This window comes from Pelophylax lessonae, assembly GCF_965119305.1.
Source record: "Pelophylax lessonae genome assembly, chromosome: 2".
In the NCBI taxonomy this organism is placed as follows: domain Eukaryota; kingdom Metazoa; phylum Chordata; class Amphibia; order Anura; family Ranidae; genus Pelophylax; species Pelophylax lessonae.
Genome location: NC_138769.1, coordinates 130,122,427 through 130,139,631, shown reverse-complemented (window position 1 = coordinate 130,139,631; position 17,205 = coordinate 130,122,427). Strand labels below are relative to the sequence as shown.

General features: G+C 43.5%; 1 protein-coding gene across 1 annotated transcript in view; it reads right to left on the bottom strand.

Annotated features, from left to right (window-relative positions):
- Positions 1 to 15,997, bottom strand: part of PIGS (phosphatidylinositol glycan anchor biosynthesis class S) — a gene marked incomplete at its 3' end in the record, with an annotated part of 61,035 nt that extends 45,038 nt beyond the window's left edge. The window contains exons 1-5 of the mRNA XM_082247397.1: positions 15,942 to 15,997; positions 15,730 to 15,869; positions 11,113 to 11,224; positions 3,748 to 3,837; positions 1,878 to 1,969 (exon numbers count right to left, since the gene is read on the bottom strand). Of these exons, the coding sequence (XP_082103523.1) occupies positions 1,878 to 1,969; positions 3,748 to 3,837; positions 11,113 to 11,224; positions 15,730 to 15,869; positions 15,942 to 15,972 (465 nt within the window). The 5' untranslated portion in view covers positions 15,973 to 15,997. The remainder of the gene's footprint in view (positions 1 to 1,877; positions 1,970 to 3,747; positions 3,838 to 11,112; positions 11,225 to 15,729; positions 15,870 to 15,941) is intronic.
- Positions 15,998 to 17,205: the final 1,208 nt, after the last annotated feature.

The window sequence follows — 17,205 nt, the reverse complement described above, 5'->3', positions numbered from 1 at the left end:
CCTCCTCCACCGCCGCTTCCACCTACACCGCCCATAGGTGTGCGCAGCCTATTGCATTAAGGTGTGCACCCCAAAGTTGAAATACACATGCATGTGTTTGCCAGCAGGGAGAGTAATGTATCGGGGCCATGTACCTGTAGGCAAGGAGAAATAGAGCAGAGCAGGTCCCAGGGAGATCTTTCCCATCTCCTCACTGGCAATGCTATGTGCCCTAGGTGATTAGGGTGTGCCCAGGCACACCCAGCACACCCTGTGCGCACGCCTATGTCACCGCCACATCCACCACCACCTCAACCTCCCTCCTACTCCATATGGGCCTCGTCCTTCAGAGATGAAGAAGAACATTGTTTTATTTTTCTGTTTTTTTTTGTTGTTTTAAGTTATTTCCCTATCCACATTTGTTTGCAGAGCACTTGCCATGCTCTTAATTACGTTTTGCTGCCATTTGCAGCACTCTAGCCCTTTCCTTTGGTGTTTTAGAGCCATTTTAGTGCCTTAAAGTTCGGGTCCCCATTGACTTCAATGGGGTTCGGTGTCCGGGAAAAGTTCGGTAAAAGTCCGGGACACGGACCCGGACTTTTTTTTAAAGTTCGGCCGAACCCGTCGAACACGGACATCTAGGTGTTCGCTCAACCCTAATCCTAAGTTTTCCAGGATATGGAAAGACGACCAACCAATATCACCCTCACCATTACACCAGAGGTTTTGGAGTAAGGCAAGTATTTTTCACAACTTTTGCTCAGAGTGCTTTGTTTTTACTCCTGCAATGCAGACTTTTGTAAGCAAAGGGTGGGGGCAGTCACATAAGCGGACCTTGCAGTGAATATTTCCAACCGGCATCAAGAAAACCACATAAAGTAACTATTTTGACCCATTCCGAATATAAGCTTGTGCCCGTTTTCTCTGACTCAGCCTTGTTACAATGCATATCCTATGGATGAACATTAGGGACTATTGTCCTTCTGAACAATACAATACGAAAAACAAATCTGTATAGATTTACTACAGCACTATATTATATTATATATATATATATATATATATATATATATATTGTAGTGAGGAGAGAACAATCCTGATGGTGGAGCTGCTCCTCCAGAAACCGTCCTAAGATATGTATAAAGAGGCACTTCTAAGTTCACACTGACATTAAAAGCAGGCGTTTGAGAGGCGTTAAAAACGCCCCTCAAATGCCTATGCACAAGATACAATAGACAGCACATGGTGCTGTTCGAAGCGTTAGCGTAGCTTCAGAATTAAAGCATCATGTCGAGTCAGGAGGTGTTTGAAGCTTTTCAATGCTTCCCCCATTCAAGTCTATGGTAACGTTTCGCAAATGCAGGCAGGTTCGGAGCAGTTTCGGGGCGTTAAGATTAGCTTAACTGTAATGGAATAGAGGTTTGTGGAGCAGTGTTAATGCACCTTAACGCTCATCGCATGCTTCAGAACTGCCCACAGGGCGCTTGGGGGACATTTTTAACTCCTCATTAACACTTGTAAAACACCTGCCTAAACGCCTATACTAAACTCATTAAAGCAAGTCTAATGCCCATACTAATGCTATAGAAATGTAGTCAAGTGTCTGAAAAAGCCCAGAGGGTACACCATTTCTAGAAATGTCACCAATAATCATGCAAAATGACAGCACAGCCCCATCTTACAGCACAGAAGGGAAAACCCTGACTGCAACACGAGTACAGCTTTATTCCTGGTTCAGATTTCATCAGTGTACAGAGAATAGGAAGGGGGTCACACAACTGGACTAAAATAAAAACCTGCACATGTATCTGCCAGTTAAGGGCACTATAAATACTTTTCCCACATTAATGATGAAAGTTTTCTAGATGACAATGGGATGTTATATGGTCTGTTAGTACCTGTGGGAAAAGGGGATTGGTTTCTGATACAATAATCAGTGACAGGGATCCCTGGGTTCCTTTACTGAACTGCTGAAGAGCTTCATCCGCTTCTGAAAGGCAAAAATAAAACATACTTATATAGGATGTAGCTGTATGATTTCTCAAAGTGTAGAAATTAGAACAAGCCACATGCAGTTTGTAAGAGTGATGCCCTCTTGTGGCGATAGCATGTATTCTTCAAATGCAAAGCCACCTTACATAACATAAAATCGAATTAGGACACCAACTTCCAGTCTTAGGTTTTGATTTAATCCTGTAACTGTCATGAAAGAGTTAAAGCGAAAGGAGTTACAGATTCCCCTGCTATTAAAAAACAGTCAAAGCTTTAAAGAAAACTCTCACCTGCTAAAATGTGATTTTTACCTTGGAAATATACTTGATCACATCTACAAACCCAAACAACGGATTGTTCTTTGATGCAAAAGTGATTGGGGCAACCCCTCTTCCAGCAATTAGAGTGGTCAGCATAGTATAGTGTTTTAAGAAGAGAGACACAATGAATCTACCACTCTGCCTGGGGTTTTACCAGCTGATGTTCTGTCTCCTCTACCCTTCTATATTCAGAATCTGCCGTCATTCTGCCTTCTCTTCCCTTTCCCACAGTACACAATCAGCTTCTGCTTTGCCTCTTCTCATATGACCAGCTCCCTCCCTGCCTCCAATAACCCTCCCTCCGCAATCAGCTTATGCAAATTATTCACCCATGATCAGTTCATTCATGTGTCTCCCATGACCAAATAATACATGTACAGGTAAAATACTGGAATTCAGCTCCAAACAATAACAGTGTCAACTGAAATGCCTAACGCTACATCTCTTGTGCCGATTCTTCTTCTTTTCGTGTTTTTGGCTGCACTTCGATTTTAAAGTGGAGGTAAAAGGCCAATATAAAACTTAAAAAAAAAAAAAAAAAAAAAAGTTACACCCCCCCAATCTCATACCCATGTTGAATATGGTTTGTAAAAGATTTTGTGTAAATATCATTTTTCTATGCGCTTTGGTGCAGACATGTGATCTCCAAGCTCCAGCTCCCCTGTAAAAGAGCTTTGACAACGGGGCTGAATTCCCAGAGCTGTGATGTCACCTTCACCCATTACCCCACCATTGTTGGCACTTCCTCTCATCTGCTGCAGCAGCTACTCACTGACTGGGGAAGCAACATTTCAACCAAACTTACAAAAGCCTTGACTTCCACTTTAACCCATTCATGAAACAGCCCATAGTTGAAAAGTTTTTACCATTCTGCTCCACTTTTTATTTTTTTTTTATTAACGCATGCTACTATATGGACCACTAATCTGAGATCACATTAAAATAAAAGCCAAAATGTTTCTATAATTTTTAATGTACTTACTGCTTATGTCAATATTTTATAACCTATACTATTTTAGTTAACAAGTCTATATGCCACATGATTTTAAAAAATTTGAAACAAAAAGGTCTTCTACTATAAGAAGTTTCCCAATACAGTACTAGGTAATAAAATATTGGAGATTCACCTCACTACTGTAGCTATTCTGCCTTTCGTTTAGCCCCCGTTCACATTAGGTCACTCCGACTTAGGGGGCGACCTGTGAAGTCGCGTGCAGCGCGACTTGCACGGACTTCATAACATGAATGTTTATGCAAGTCGCCTCCAGGTTGCCCCGAAGTAGTACAGGACCCTTTTTCTAATTTGGAGCGACTTGTGTCGCTCCTATTAGAACCGTTCCTGTACTACACAGTGGGAGCGAAACGGACTGCGACTTGTCAGGCTGACAAGTCGGATCAATGTGAATGGACACTTATGCTCATCTTGAACAGAAAAGTAAACGCAAATACTTTGTACCTTGTAAACTCGGCATAGAGAGTACTTCATCTTCTTCAATACTTGTTCTTCTGTACTTGAACTCATAGTGGGTTTTAAAACTGGTATGAGCTGAGATAGAAACATATTTTACATTAAAAGAAAAAATAAAATGACCACACATGTTAAGCCATTCTATGGCAAAAAAAATCTACAATTATATGGTAATGTTAAAGCTGAACTCCAAACACAAAACAATTGAAATAAATATATTCAATAGTCACAGAGGTTAGAAAATCTATTTTGTGTGCATCAAACAACTTTGCGAACCCAAATGTTACCCAGCAGGCCCACCCACTACAGGCTGCACGCAGGAAACAGAGCAGCTGTGGACAGGCAACAAGGTCAGTACCTTAGTAGATTTTGTCATTGCCTTATCAGCTAGGACTGCAAGAATAAATAACAGATTGACTCGAAATGACAGAAAGTGGAACTGTAGTACAAAGAGTGGCAGCGTGGATTTGCCATAATGTGAAAGTATGAAGCACAGTGTACACGATACTGCAAATGCACCACAGAAAAAATAAAAATTCAAGTTAGGCTTACCGGTAACTTGTTTTCTAGTAGTCTTTCAGGACAGCACATGAGAGAACGTAGCTCCTCTTGCAGGAAACACACACCCACAACAGACTTTAAATTGGAGGCTTTCCCCCCACAGTCCTCAGTTGTCAAAGAGTGCTTCTGGCCCATAGGAAAAAAAATAGGCACAACAGCATTAACAATATAAGGGCAGGCAATTAATGCTGTCCTGAAAGACTACTAGAAAAAAAAAAAAAAAGTTACTGGTAAGCCTAACTTGAATTTTCTCAAAAAGTCTTTTAGGACAGCACAAGAGGATAAATGAGAACTTACCCCCTCAGGACGGGACCACAGCATGCGGAACCTTCCTGCTGAAGACCTGCCCCCAGCTGATAAGTCCTGTCTGTAATGGGGTACAAGAGTGGACATGCTTGACCAAATCACAGCTTTACAAATGTGTTCCGGTGTGGCACCAGCCTTCTCTGCCCATGCGACTGCTAGAGCTCTTGTAGAATAAGCATGAATACCCAATGTTGGAACGAGATTCGAAAGTATATAGGCTGATTTAATTGCCATTCTTAGCCATCTGGCAATGGGTCCTTTAGTGGCTTTCTGCCCTTTTTTTTGGTCCCAGCAAATAAATGAAAAAAAAAAAAAAAAAGAAGATTCAGAGCTACTGAATTCTTTAGGGAATTCTAAATAATGTAGAACGATTCTTCTCACATCCAAAGAACGAAAATTTCTCTTTCTTTCCTTCTCTCCTGACAGGTTAGGACAAAACCTTGGCAAAATAATGTCTTGAGAGCGGTGATACACCGACGTTACCTTTGGGAGAAAGCTGGGATCGGTTTTCAGCACAATCCTGTCTGAACAGATCATTAGGAATGGCTCTCTGACTGACAACGCATGTAGATCACTAATCCTGCATTAGGAAGTGACCCCGCAATTAGTAGAACTGTCTTCAGTGTAACATACTTGAAGGTTGCAGAATCCAGAGGATCGAAAGGAGACTTGGTTAGAGCTTGTAGGAATACTGAGAGATACCATTAGGGAAAAGTTTTAACTTTAACTGGTCTGGAACGGGATAACACCCTGAAAATCGAATGATTAGGTGTTCCAAAGCAACAGAGCGTTCCAGAAAGACTCCCAAAGCTGCAACCTGGACTTTAAATGTGTTGATTGCTAACTTCTTGTCTGCTCCTTATTGAAGAAACTCCACTATTGAGGTAAGATCTTCAGAAGGCCTTAAATTGGACAGGCACCAAGAGTTGTACCTTTTCCAAACGTTGTCGTACCTAGCCCTCGTAAACTTTACAGTTTGACAGGAGAGTGTCTACTAGGTGTTGAGAGAAACCCTTTCCTTATAGGAGTTACTTTTTAGAAAAAAAGCCATGAGGTGTAGACCTTTTTACCTGTGGATGACACAGAGGCCCTTGCAAGCAGCAGGTCCTTCCTGACAGGGAGCTGTATGGTATGACTGCTAACCGGAGGAAACTTGAAATCCACTACCTTTTCCGCCATAAAGGAGCCACGAAAATGACCGCCACTCTCTCTGCTTGAATCTTCTTCAGGACCTGCAGAATTAGCTGGAAGAGGGAAAAAGGTGCAACATAGCTGGATCCCCAATTTTTGAGCAAGGGCATCTACCCATATTGCTCCATTTCCTCCATTCAGGGAGAAAGAAGAAGAAGAAAGAAAAAAAAAAAAAAAACACACAACAAGTTCTTGGCATTGTGATGGTTCAAACGCGAATCACTTGTGGCAGACCCCAATCCTGAACTAAGTCGTCAAAGACTTCCTGATTTAAGCACCATTCACATTCTCTTGCTTGCTGCCTGCTTAGGAAATCGGCTACCAGGATCAGAGAACCCTTGAGATGGACTGCTGAAAAGGATGCCAAATTGATTTACACCCAACTCAGGATTTCTTCTGCCAGATTTTGAAGACTCCTGCTTCCTGTGCAGCCTTGCCCATTTATTTAGGCTACAGCTGTGGTGTTGTCTGAGCAAACGTGAACACGATTGCCCCAGACCCTCAGAGAAAGCCAACAGTGCTAGGGCGACCGCTCCCCAGCCCCAGGAGCTGGCATCTGTGGAAGGATTCTTCCTATCTGAAAGGACCAGACCACTTGACAGAACTCCCTGATTCTTCCACCACCAGAGGGATCTTTTTGCCCTGGTGGGAACTCTCACTCAGGTGTCCAGTGAAGTAAAATCCCAATTCCATACTTTTGGAATTAATTGTTCCAGGTGTCTGAAGTGCATTCTTGCCCACTGCACTGCTGGAACAGAGGCTGTTAATAAGCCAAGAACTGACATCAGAACCCTTGTTGACACCTGCCGATTGCCTCAGTGCTGATCAAACTTTTTGCTTTTTCTCTTCTGGCAGGGAAATCTTCTGTTCCGCCAAACAAATGCAAAACCCCAGAAATAAGACTTGGATGGGGTAAGGTTGGAATTTTGCACATTTATAATCCAGCCCAAACTCTCCAGATAATTGCAAGCCACCTGTAGGTCCTTTGTCTAGGTATGGGATTACCATGACCTCTGAGTCTTAGGAGAGCTAAGGCCTCCGCCATCACTTTTGTGAAAATGCAGGGTGAGGATGACAAAACGAATTACAGTGCCCTGAACTGCAGGTGCCGGACCTGTTGCTCTGATCTGAAGGCCAGTCTCAAAAATCTTTGGGAGCGTTCTCCAATTGGGATGTGGAGATAGGCGTCCCTTACATCGATCAATGCCACGTAACAGTCTGGAAACATCAGATTTATCACCGAAAAGATTGAGTCCATTCTGAACCTTTTTTGTATAACACCGCCTTGTTCAACCGCTTCAGGTTGAGGATTAAGTGGAATTTTCCTGACAGTTTCTCCACCAAAAATATATGGGAATAAAACCTCATTCATTCTTCTCCTGCAGGGACCAGCAAGACCACTCTTATCATATCCGAAACTAGGTTCTTCATGGCAAGAGCTTTTACTGTATTTCTTGGAACATCCATCACAAAATAGAATTTGCAGAGGCTCTGCCAAGAAGGTATTTCATACCCCTTGCTGACAAGATTCCAGATATGCAGGTTTGTTGTCAATATTTTCCCATTCTGAAAAGAATGCCTGTAGTCTTCCTCACACCGAAAGGAGTATGGAAAAAGACTGGTCCTTTTTTCCTTGCTTTCTGTGACCCCCAGATTTTTCTTTTTCCCTGAGACTTGTCACCTTACTGCAGGTTCCTCGGACAAAAAAAAAAAAGCCCCCCGCAAGGTCTTCAGCTTTAAGGCCCCTCTTGCTGAATTAGACAAGGCAGCTGATTGTTCTGTCACACGTATGGATTTTGCACGTTTCCGCTATATATCCAGCTGCTCTTGAAATTGTAGGGAAAGAATTTAGAATCCCTTCTTTTGGGGTCCCTGCACTGATATGTGCTTTAAGCTGGTTTAACCAATGTTCTAGATTTATTGCCACCCACGTCTGGCCAGAAGCTCCGCCCCCCCACCCACAAATGACATTACAGACATGCCCAGGTGCTGCCAGACACCGAAAACATGGCTGCCACCATGCAGAAGACACGAGGGGCTGCAGCTTACCAGCAGTACTGGTTCTCCCCAAGCACTGAAGGGTGAGAGAGGAGCCAGGAACAGGCCCCCTCACCTGTGACACTGCCTGGAGCACCCTGCTGCAAAAGGAAGAGGTATAAGGAGACCTCGCTCAGGCAGCACCAGAGAGAACATAGTCCCCACAGTCTGTGTGTGTTCCTGCCTGGCCGGAAGAAACATAACTGCGGAGTGTGGGGCGAGGCCTCCAATTTAAAGTCTGTTGTGGGTGTGTGTTTCCTGCCAGAGGAGGAGGAGCTACGTTCTCTTATGTGCTGTCCTGAAAGAAGTTTTGAGAAGAATTGCTAGGAGAAAAGGGAAAGGAGTATTTTGTCAGAAGAGATATACAAAGTCCTCCAGCAGCCAAGGTGAAGATATGAATGTGTGTGGCAACCAATAACCCAGAGACATGCTGAGACAGTAGGATTCTACCAAATAAACTAGCACTTTTTTTTTTTTTTTTACACTTTAGTTCTGCTTAAAAATTTCCTTCTGCACCAAAAGCTGGTCATACACTACACATTCTGATTGTACAATTTCAGTGCCATCTATTTTAGATTTAGCAAAACTATGTAAGATGAGATCAAACTTAACTAATGCATTCAATGCAGGCCCTTGTACCACCTAATTGTTGGCAGAGCTAAGACTATAGTGTATGGTGATCTTCAGAATTTAACACGAGACCAGACCAATATTTTGTTTTTTAATTTGTTCTACTTGTAACATAAAATGGATATGTTGTTAAAAAAACAAGGCATATTGAAACCCCATTCACACCTGGGCATTCCCACTAATGGGATTTTTTGCATAGGACAGCCGATTCAAATGCCCCAAAAAAGCTCCACAACCTTTTTCAAAGTAGAGTGCGGCTCCTTTTTTTCACTGTGTTTTGGCGTGATTGTTGCGTACCGAAACAAGTGTCTGCTACTAGCACTTGGGGTGCTATTAATTAAGCATGACTCGCGTTTGCAGCGCATTTCCAAAACACGCATTTCTGTGCGCTGTCACGCATTCCAGAAACGTCAGGTGTGAATGAAGCTTGTAGTTTATACAATAATGCTTTGTTTTCAGCTATCTACACTTTCCGTTGACAATTTTGTAACTAATTTTAAATAAGAAATTTAAAATAAAAACGTTCTATGTGCATAACTTAGAATAATGCATCACAAAATAAATTTCAAATATTTCGATTTACTTATTAAAATAAAGAGGTCAATTCACTAAGAGTATAAATGCGGTTAAATACTACATGCGGTAAATCAGTTGTGAAATTTCAATACACTAAGAATTTAGCGTTAAATAACAAATGCAGTGTTGGGGGTTAAGGTCATTTCCTAATAACATTTTACGTTAGATTCAAAAATAGTTTTTTTTGCAAAATAAAAATATAATTTTTTTACAATATTCATGTCTCCTGATGCTTGGTATTCCAAGCAGTTGTCTTTTCCATGTGGAACTCAGTTTCCTGAAAATAGGTGTTGCGCTCCTTTATTAAATCCATCATGCCATACATTTCAACAAATGTGTTTTTCTGTAAATGTATGGCCCAATAGAGCGGTTGAAAGTGCTCTTTACTAGATTGGTCTGTTTTTTGACCAATTTCTGTGCTGCAGTCTATGTTTGTATTGTGGAAAATAAAGAAAAAAACTTGACTGTTTTTTTTTTTAAAACATTTTTATTTATTTTTCATGTTCCTATCCAAGTTTAACCACTTCCCGCCCGCCCTATAGGCGATTGACGGCGGGAATGTGGTTGCATTATCCTGACCGGACGTCATATGAGGGCGGCAGGATAATGCGTTCTGCACCACTCGGGGATAATGCGCTAATGCGCCCCCTGGGGGCGCGCAGAGCGGCGATCGGTGATGCGGCGTGTCACTCTGACACACCGCAACTCTGATCTCGGACGTAGGCTCTTTACCATGTGACCAGCTGTGTCCAATCACAGCTGGTCACATAGTACACAGGAAGAGCTGCCCACCAGTGCCCTCCCCATCAGTGCTGCCCACCATTGCCACCACTGCCCCCCACCAGTGCCCATTATTGCCCACCAGTGCTGCCCATTAGTGCCACCTATCAGTGCCCAGCAGTGCCGCCTATCAGTGCTGCCCAGCAGTGCCGCACATTCAAGCCACCCCATCAGTGCGGCCCCATCAGTGCAGGAAAAAAACATATTTACAAAATTGTATAACAAACAAAAAAACATTTGTTTTTTTTCAAACTTTCCGGTCTTTTTTTATTTGTTTAGCAAAAAAGAAAAAACCTTGCGGTGATCAAATATCACCAAAAGAAAGCTCTATTTGTGGGGAAAAAAATGACATCAATTTGGTTTAGGTACAGTGTTGCATGACCGCGCAATTGTCATTCAAAATGCAACAGCGCTAAAAGCTGAAAATTGGCCTGGGCAGGAAGGAGGTGAAAGTGCCCTGTATTGAAGTGTTTAACTTACTGTAATGGTGTATATAACCAAAAGTACTACATTGTTGCACTTTTGTAAGTAACGTTTACTTTAAGTTTTTTTTTTTTTTTTTTTTTTTTTTTTAGTTCTTGATGTTAAATTTCAGCCGATGTTTGCATTTAATTTGCACTGCACGTTATGCCTTTTTAAAAAAAAAAAAGAAAAAAAAAAAACTTGTGTACTCAATGTATAATGCCGCATTTTCGTGTGTCTGCTGCGGGTGGAAAAGTGTCAACTTTTTGTAGGTTCTCTGTGGGTGGAATTAGACCCCTCTCTGAGGGTAATATTGCATTCCTTTCTGTGGGTTGAATTGGGCTCTCTGTGGGTGGAATGCCCCTGTTGGTTTGAATAGGCCCCTCTTTCTGGTACCGCACTGGTTACTGCCACAAAAAGGGTAGCGTTAAATATCGCACCTTTTTTCAGTTCCTGTTTTGTTTGTGAATTGGACTTAACAGATTACTGCATGATATTTTGCAATATATTTACCGACAATTTTTTTTCCCCGTTTACCGCAAAACCATTTTATTTTTTTATTTTAATGAATTGGACTTTAATTTAACGTGTGCAATAATTTATGCAAATAAGTAACATAATACCCTTACAGCTTGCGGTAAAGCCTTAGTGAATTGACCCCAGCGCTACAGTATATGCAAGTGCTAAGTGTAAACTCAATAACTTAAACCCAAAATTCGCACAGAACAATACGGCATCTAATTGAATGTTACCAAAAAGATTTTTTTGCAGTAACACAACCCCTATAGAAGACAAAGATCGACCACTCACCATTTATTACAATCTCCTTATCGTTTGCATCTGAAGCTGGGATTCTCCTTTGTTGCTCAGCAGTCAATGTTCCTTTAGAAAACACCACCTCAACAGGCACAGTGAGCTGGAGCTGACATATAAATTAAAATAAATGCTCAAATTTTCATTTGTACTTTACATGTTTAATAATAAAAAGATAAAAACTAGTGCCTGCACAAAAGGAAAGAGCATTATGATGCAGCAAAGAAAGAATGCTAGTAACAAAGAGATGGCTCCTACAAACATAGAAACTCAAAAACATATCTTGTAGCCAGCAGACAATGCTGAGGAGTTGCTGGGCATAAGTTTCCATAAAAAAAAAAAGTCCAAAGTTGGGGGTCACAATGCTGATATGGGCCTATCACTGGCAGCCACAGAATTGCTAAACAGAACACTCACCTGCTTCTGCAGGGTCACCCCCCTCTCTGATTGAAGAGCTGCAGAATGTTGCTCGCCAGTGAGGGACCGGCAGTGACACCTCTCTGGTCTAGCCAGTGAAGGAATCACGATGGAGAAGCAGGGAAGTGGTTTATCTGCGCTCCTAGTGATGCCATCTTTAACATTCATATGGATGGCACCAACTTGCCATTGTGACATGGGCCTTAAAGTGATTGTAAAGTCTCGTATAAAAAAAAAATACAACAAACATGTTATACTTACCTCCTCTGTGCGGTTGGTTTTGCACAGAGCAGCCCGGATCTTCCTCTTCTTGAATCCCTTGTCCCTGCTCCAGGCCCCTCCCTCCTATCAAGTGCCCCCACAGTAAGCAGCTTGCTATGGGGGCACCCGAGCCGAGCTAGAGCTCCATGTGTCCATTCAGACACGGAGCTGCCGTTCGGTCCCGTCCTTTCTCTCTTCCGATTGGCTCACTGACTTTGATTGACAGCCCCGGGAGCACAAGTATTAGGGGTGCTGGGGGGCTGCTACACACAGAAGGCTTTTTATCTTAATGCATAGAATACATTAGAATAAAAAAAAACAAAAAAAAAAAAACCTTCCTGACTTTACAACTCCTTTAAGCAACAGCCAAGCTGTGTATCAGTCATGCTACAATTAAAAAACCTTCCGACCAACTGAACGAAAACGGGGGGTAATGTTCTCTCTCACCTCAGGACATTAAAACGTATGACCAAAATCAAAGTCAGAGGTCACCTGAAATCTGACAGCTGCTACCCATCCACTGTTTATCCTCACACGCTGTACACTCAGAAGGCAGGAGACAGTGGGGAGATATATTAAAGCTGGAGCACTCAGAATCTGGTGCGGCTGTGCATGGTAAGCGAATCAGCCTCTATCTTCAACTTGTTTAACCTCTTCTGGACCTCCTAATGCAGTATATATATATATATATATATATATATATATATATATATATATATATATATATATACTGCGGCAAGGCGGCCCTCCTGCATGAAATCAAGTAGTTACACATGATTTTGTGCACTGGGCCAGGGGCGCACGCCACCCGTGACTCGCTACTGCTGTGATTGGACACAGCAAGAGCGAATCAGCGGGTCTGGGGGACCCGATGTTCACTGTCACCCGGCGATCTTTCTCAGGAGAGGATGAACGGCGGTCCGCCTATGTAAATAAGGCAGACCACCGTTCTGTGAGAGGGGAAGATGGAGCTCTTGTGTTCCTGCTAAGCAGAAACAAGGATCTCTATCTTCCCCCAGTCAAAGCATTCCCCACACAGTTAGAAAGCACTCCATAGGAGCACATTTAACTCTTTAATCACCCCTGATGTTAACCCCTTCCCTGCCAGTGTCATTAGTACAGTGACATTTTCTTTTTTTAGCACTGATCACTGTATTGTGGTTACTGGTCCCCAAAAAGTGTCAGATTTGTCTGCTGCAATGTCGCAGTCCCACTAGAAAAATCGCTGATCGCTGCCATTACAAGTAAAAACAAAGAAAAAAAAAGGAGAAGACAGTGATTATTGCGAATGGCTATAGCAGCCGCTAGCGATAATCGCAGCTAAAGCCCTGCATGCTGGTTGTACCCAAGGTGATCGATCAACTTGGTCCATTCAGCCTACCCATACCCAGTTCAGCAGGATTTGAACTGTGTATGGCCTGCCTAAGGCATTGTTCACGCGGGGCAATTCCATCCATGCCAGGCCATGTTTTATTAGCACAGGGATGCACAGGAGTTGCGTGGATCCTTGTGCCGGTGTTCTGTCAGTTTACCGCTACCTAGAATTACCTTTACCATTACCTTACTTTAAATTGTGTAACGGAAGTAACATTCCGACAAAAACCCTTAATGTGTATGCGCTATGTGTTCCATGGCGGGTAGAGGTAATCTGATAGAACACCCATGCAGACAGCTTACTACACCCAGCTACGACTTGAATTTCAGCAATAAAGTGGGCAGATATAAACACTGTATATTGACATCAGTGATGCTAGTTTGATGTTACATTTTGAAAGAAGCTAGACATGAGCAGTAGGAAGGTGACAGAGGCCATGTTGGTACACCCCACACTGCTCAGTGCTAAATCTTTATGCTTTCAAAATTAAACATCACAGATCTCAATATACAATATTTATTTATATCCGCTCACTTTATTGCTAAAATTACTCTGAAATTCAAGACCGGGCTGGGTGTAGTAAGATGTCCCACAGTAAAAGCCTAATTTATTGTTTAAAAGAAGAAACACAGAGATACATACCACCCCGAGACCCAAGTCAGGCAGGGGCACTGTCCGAGATGGATTCCGGAACTTTTTTTTTTTCCCCTCTTCTATTTTATTTTTAAATTTTTTAATTATTTTTCATTTTTGTTTTTATTTTTCTCAGCTTTTTTGCATATAGACATGATGTTTATTATTTATATATCCAGAGGAGTTGTGCATGTTTAATCTTCCTCTGTAGGTTGGGAGAGAGGCAAGGGCACTGGCGTTTTAAAGGAATCCATTAAGTCCTCCCAATATTATTCACTTCCCACCCCTCCTTTGGCTTTAAATATCTCTGCTGCCGTTTTCCCCGTGACTTGATAAAGTGCATGCGCGTGAAACGCCTAGTCCCGCCAACGAAGGACGCTTGCGTTCCACCCTGGTTCCTGCTAGATAAGCGGCCCCTCTTCCAGATACTGCACAAAGCCTCTGTGCGCTGCAGTGACGATCCATCCTTGCACCGGCTGGCTTCGGCGAGGCTCTTCTCCATCTCCAGCACACTGCTGCTATTGCCCCCCTTGCCATCCCCAATCCGGGACCTCCATCGTGGACAGTGCCCCTGCCTGACTCGGGACCCGGTGTGGTATGTGCTCTGTGTTCCTTCTTTTAAACAATAAATTAAAGCGGAGTTCCGGCCTCGGAAACATTTTTTCAATAAAACTACCCCCGGGACAGTCAGGGCTAGTGCATCCCACAATGCATAGCCTATGAAACTGCCCCGGGTCGCACTTACCTTTTAGAAGAAATACTTACCTTGGAAATTTTCTTGTTCAACGCTGCCATCTCTGGTGTGGGCAGCTGAAGCCAGGGCGTCCTCTTCCATGTCCTCCTAGTCCCAGAATGCCCTGCACCGGCCCTGCTTCTCATTTCCGAGGCAGGCGCGTTATCCCTGCACAGCTTCTGGGCATGCCCAGAAGCTGTTTAGCAGGGAATGACGAGCCTGCACCGGAACTGACGAGCGGGGCCGTTGCAGGGCATTGACTCCTGGGAGCGATGACGTTCAGCTCCCAGGAGTCAATGCAAGCAGGAAATGACGGCGCGGGCCGCAGAGGGAGGAAGTAGAAGTAAGGTAAGTATATTTTCTTTAAAACCAAGGTAAGTAAAGAAAAAAAAAATCGGGAGTATCCATTTATTTTTTAGGGGATTTAAAGCAAGCGGATGGCCCAAAGTTGTTTTTGAGGCCAGAACTCCACTTTAAGCTTTTACTCATGGATCATGGTATCTGCATCCTCCCTGGATCATTTCAGTGTGTTCCTATGCGCCTTCTACAAACGTTGCACAATGTTCTAGCACCTCATCCCATGCTTTTCTAGCTGGCAGCAGGAGGACATTGACTGTGGCCTATCGGACACATCTATATCCATCTTTCACACCAGGCACCCTGGATATTGTCTGTAGTAAGATGTCCACATGGATGTTCTATCAGATTACCACTACCCATCAGATCAATGAAGTGTTTGGTGCGCATAGCGTTGTGGAATGCGCATGCGCAGTATTTTTTGGTCGGAACGTCACTTCTGTTACACAATCTGATGGGTAGCGGGAATCTGATGGAACAAAGGCAGTCCTATTGTTGTCTATTGGGACGCAGTGGCTACAAGGAAACTGCTGCTGTCCCCAATCTGACATCGGTGGGGGTGCGCGGCTCTGAACACACCGCCGTTTGTTGGGGGTCACATTGGGAGCAGCAGCTGTGTCTGTGCAGCCACTGCATCCCCATAGACAACAATGGGACTCCCAGCATGAGGATGCATACAGCTCCTGTATACCCCTCTATGGGGCATGGATGGATTCACCCCCTGTGACTTTACTAGTCCCTTCCCTTGTGACTTCCTCTCCTCCTATAAGATGCTGACACATGCCCATCATAAACCAATGACAAAGCCTGATGGCGGGTCTCCTTCCCCGGATCATACCTGCAGGTAGCCCAGCTGACTGATGTCTGAGTAGGGCAGGGTGGCTCGATAGGTCTCAGTCGTCTTCCACCATAGAGGCAGCCCCACCACAGCGGCCACCAGAGCGATGGAGAGAGCGGCTCGCTTCCCGCGGGAGGCCTCTGTGACAAGAAGGACACATCAGTCTCCATTCATTAACACGAGCGCTTACCATCACACACCAGGATACTCACCCACCGCGGAGAACGTCATGGGAGCCACCATCTTTGTTTCCCCTTGTCAGACCGGTCAGAGAGCAGCCAATCACAGCACGGATTGTGTTAACCGCCCAACGATCGTGTCTTCAGGTTTAGCTCTCTCTTTGCATGGAATCGGCCATTTTTCTGAAGACCGGGTAATAGGAGCTTATGTATAAATCCCTGGCAAAATGGCTTCCCTGATGGAGACAAGATAGATAATGACATTTACTGATTAAAAAAATGTCATGTTCTGTGTATTTATGTCCTATACAGGTGCATATCATAAAACTAGAACATCATAAAAAGTTCATTTATTTCAGTTCAATTCAAAAGTGAAACTCAAATATTTTATTTAGATGCTTTACACACAGAGTGATATATTTCAGGCATTTCTTTCTTTTAATTTTGATGATTCTGGCTTACAGCTAGGAAGAACCCAAAATTCAGTATCTCAGAAAATTAACATTTTTACATAAGACGAATAAAAAAAAAAAAAAAAAGGATTTTTAATACAGAAATGTTGGCTTACTGAAAACTATGTCCATGTACAGTATAGTATGCACTCAGTACTTGGCTGGGGCTCCTTTTACATGAATTACTGCATCAATGCGGCGTGGCATGGAGGTGATCAGCCTGTGGCACTGCTGAGGGGTTATAGAAGCCCAGGTTGCTTTGATAGTGGCCTTCAGCTCTTCTGCATTGTTGGGTGTGGTGTAGGATTACCCCCTCATCCCTTTAAACCCGAACACATTTGAATAACACAGGTTCTGAGGCTAATTTAACCACTTGCCGACCGGTCACGTTGACTGTACAGCGGCAAAGTGACTCGTTATCGTCTGGCGACGTAGACCTACATCACCAGACATTCCCCTCTCTCAGCGGCGCACGCACACCCCCGGAGGCTCGCTCCCGCTGTATTCATTACACAGCGGGAGTCGGGCCAGGGGAGGAGCGGTGGTAATCACCGCTGCTCTTCCCCAATCATCGGGGATCAAGTGTGGAGATCCGCCCGCTTGTGTAAACAAAGCAGGCGGATCTCCTAAGTGACAGGCAGGGTCAGATTGCAGGGTTCGGCATAGCGGAACCTGCGATCTGTCCTTGTGTCACATAGTCACCTCCCCCCACACACGCCAGTAAGCACCAGGCATGCATTAACCCCTTGATCACCAATAAAAATTAACCCCTTCCCTGCCAGTGTCATTTTTACAGTAACAGTGCATATGTATAGCACTGATTACTGTAGTAATGTCATTGGTAC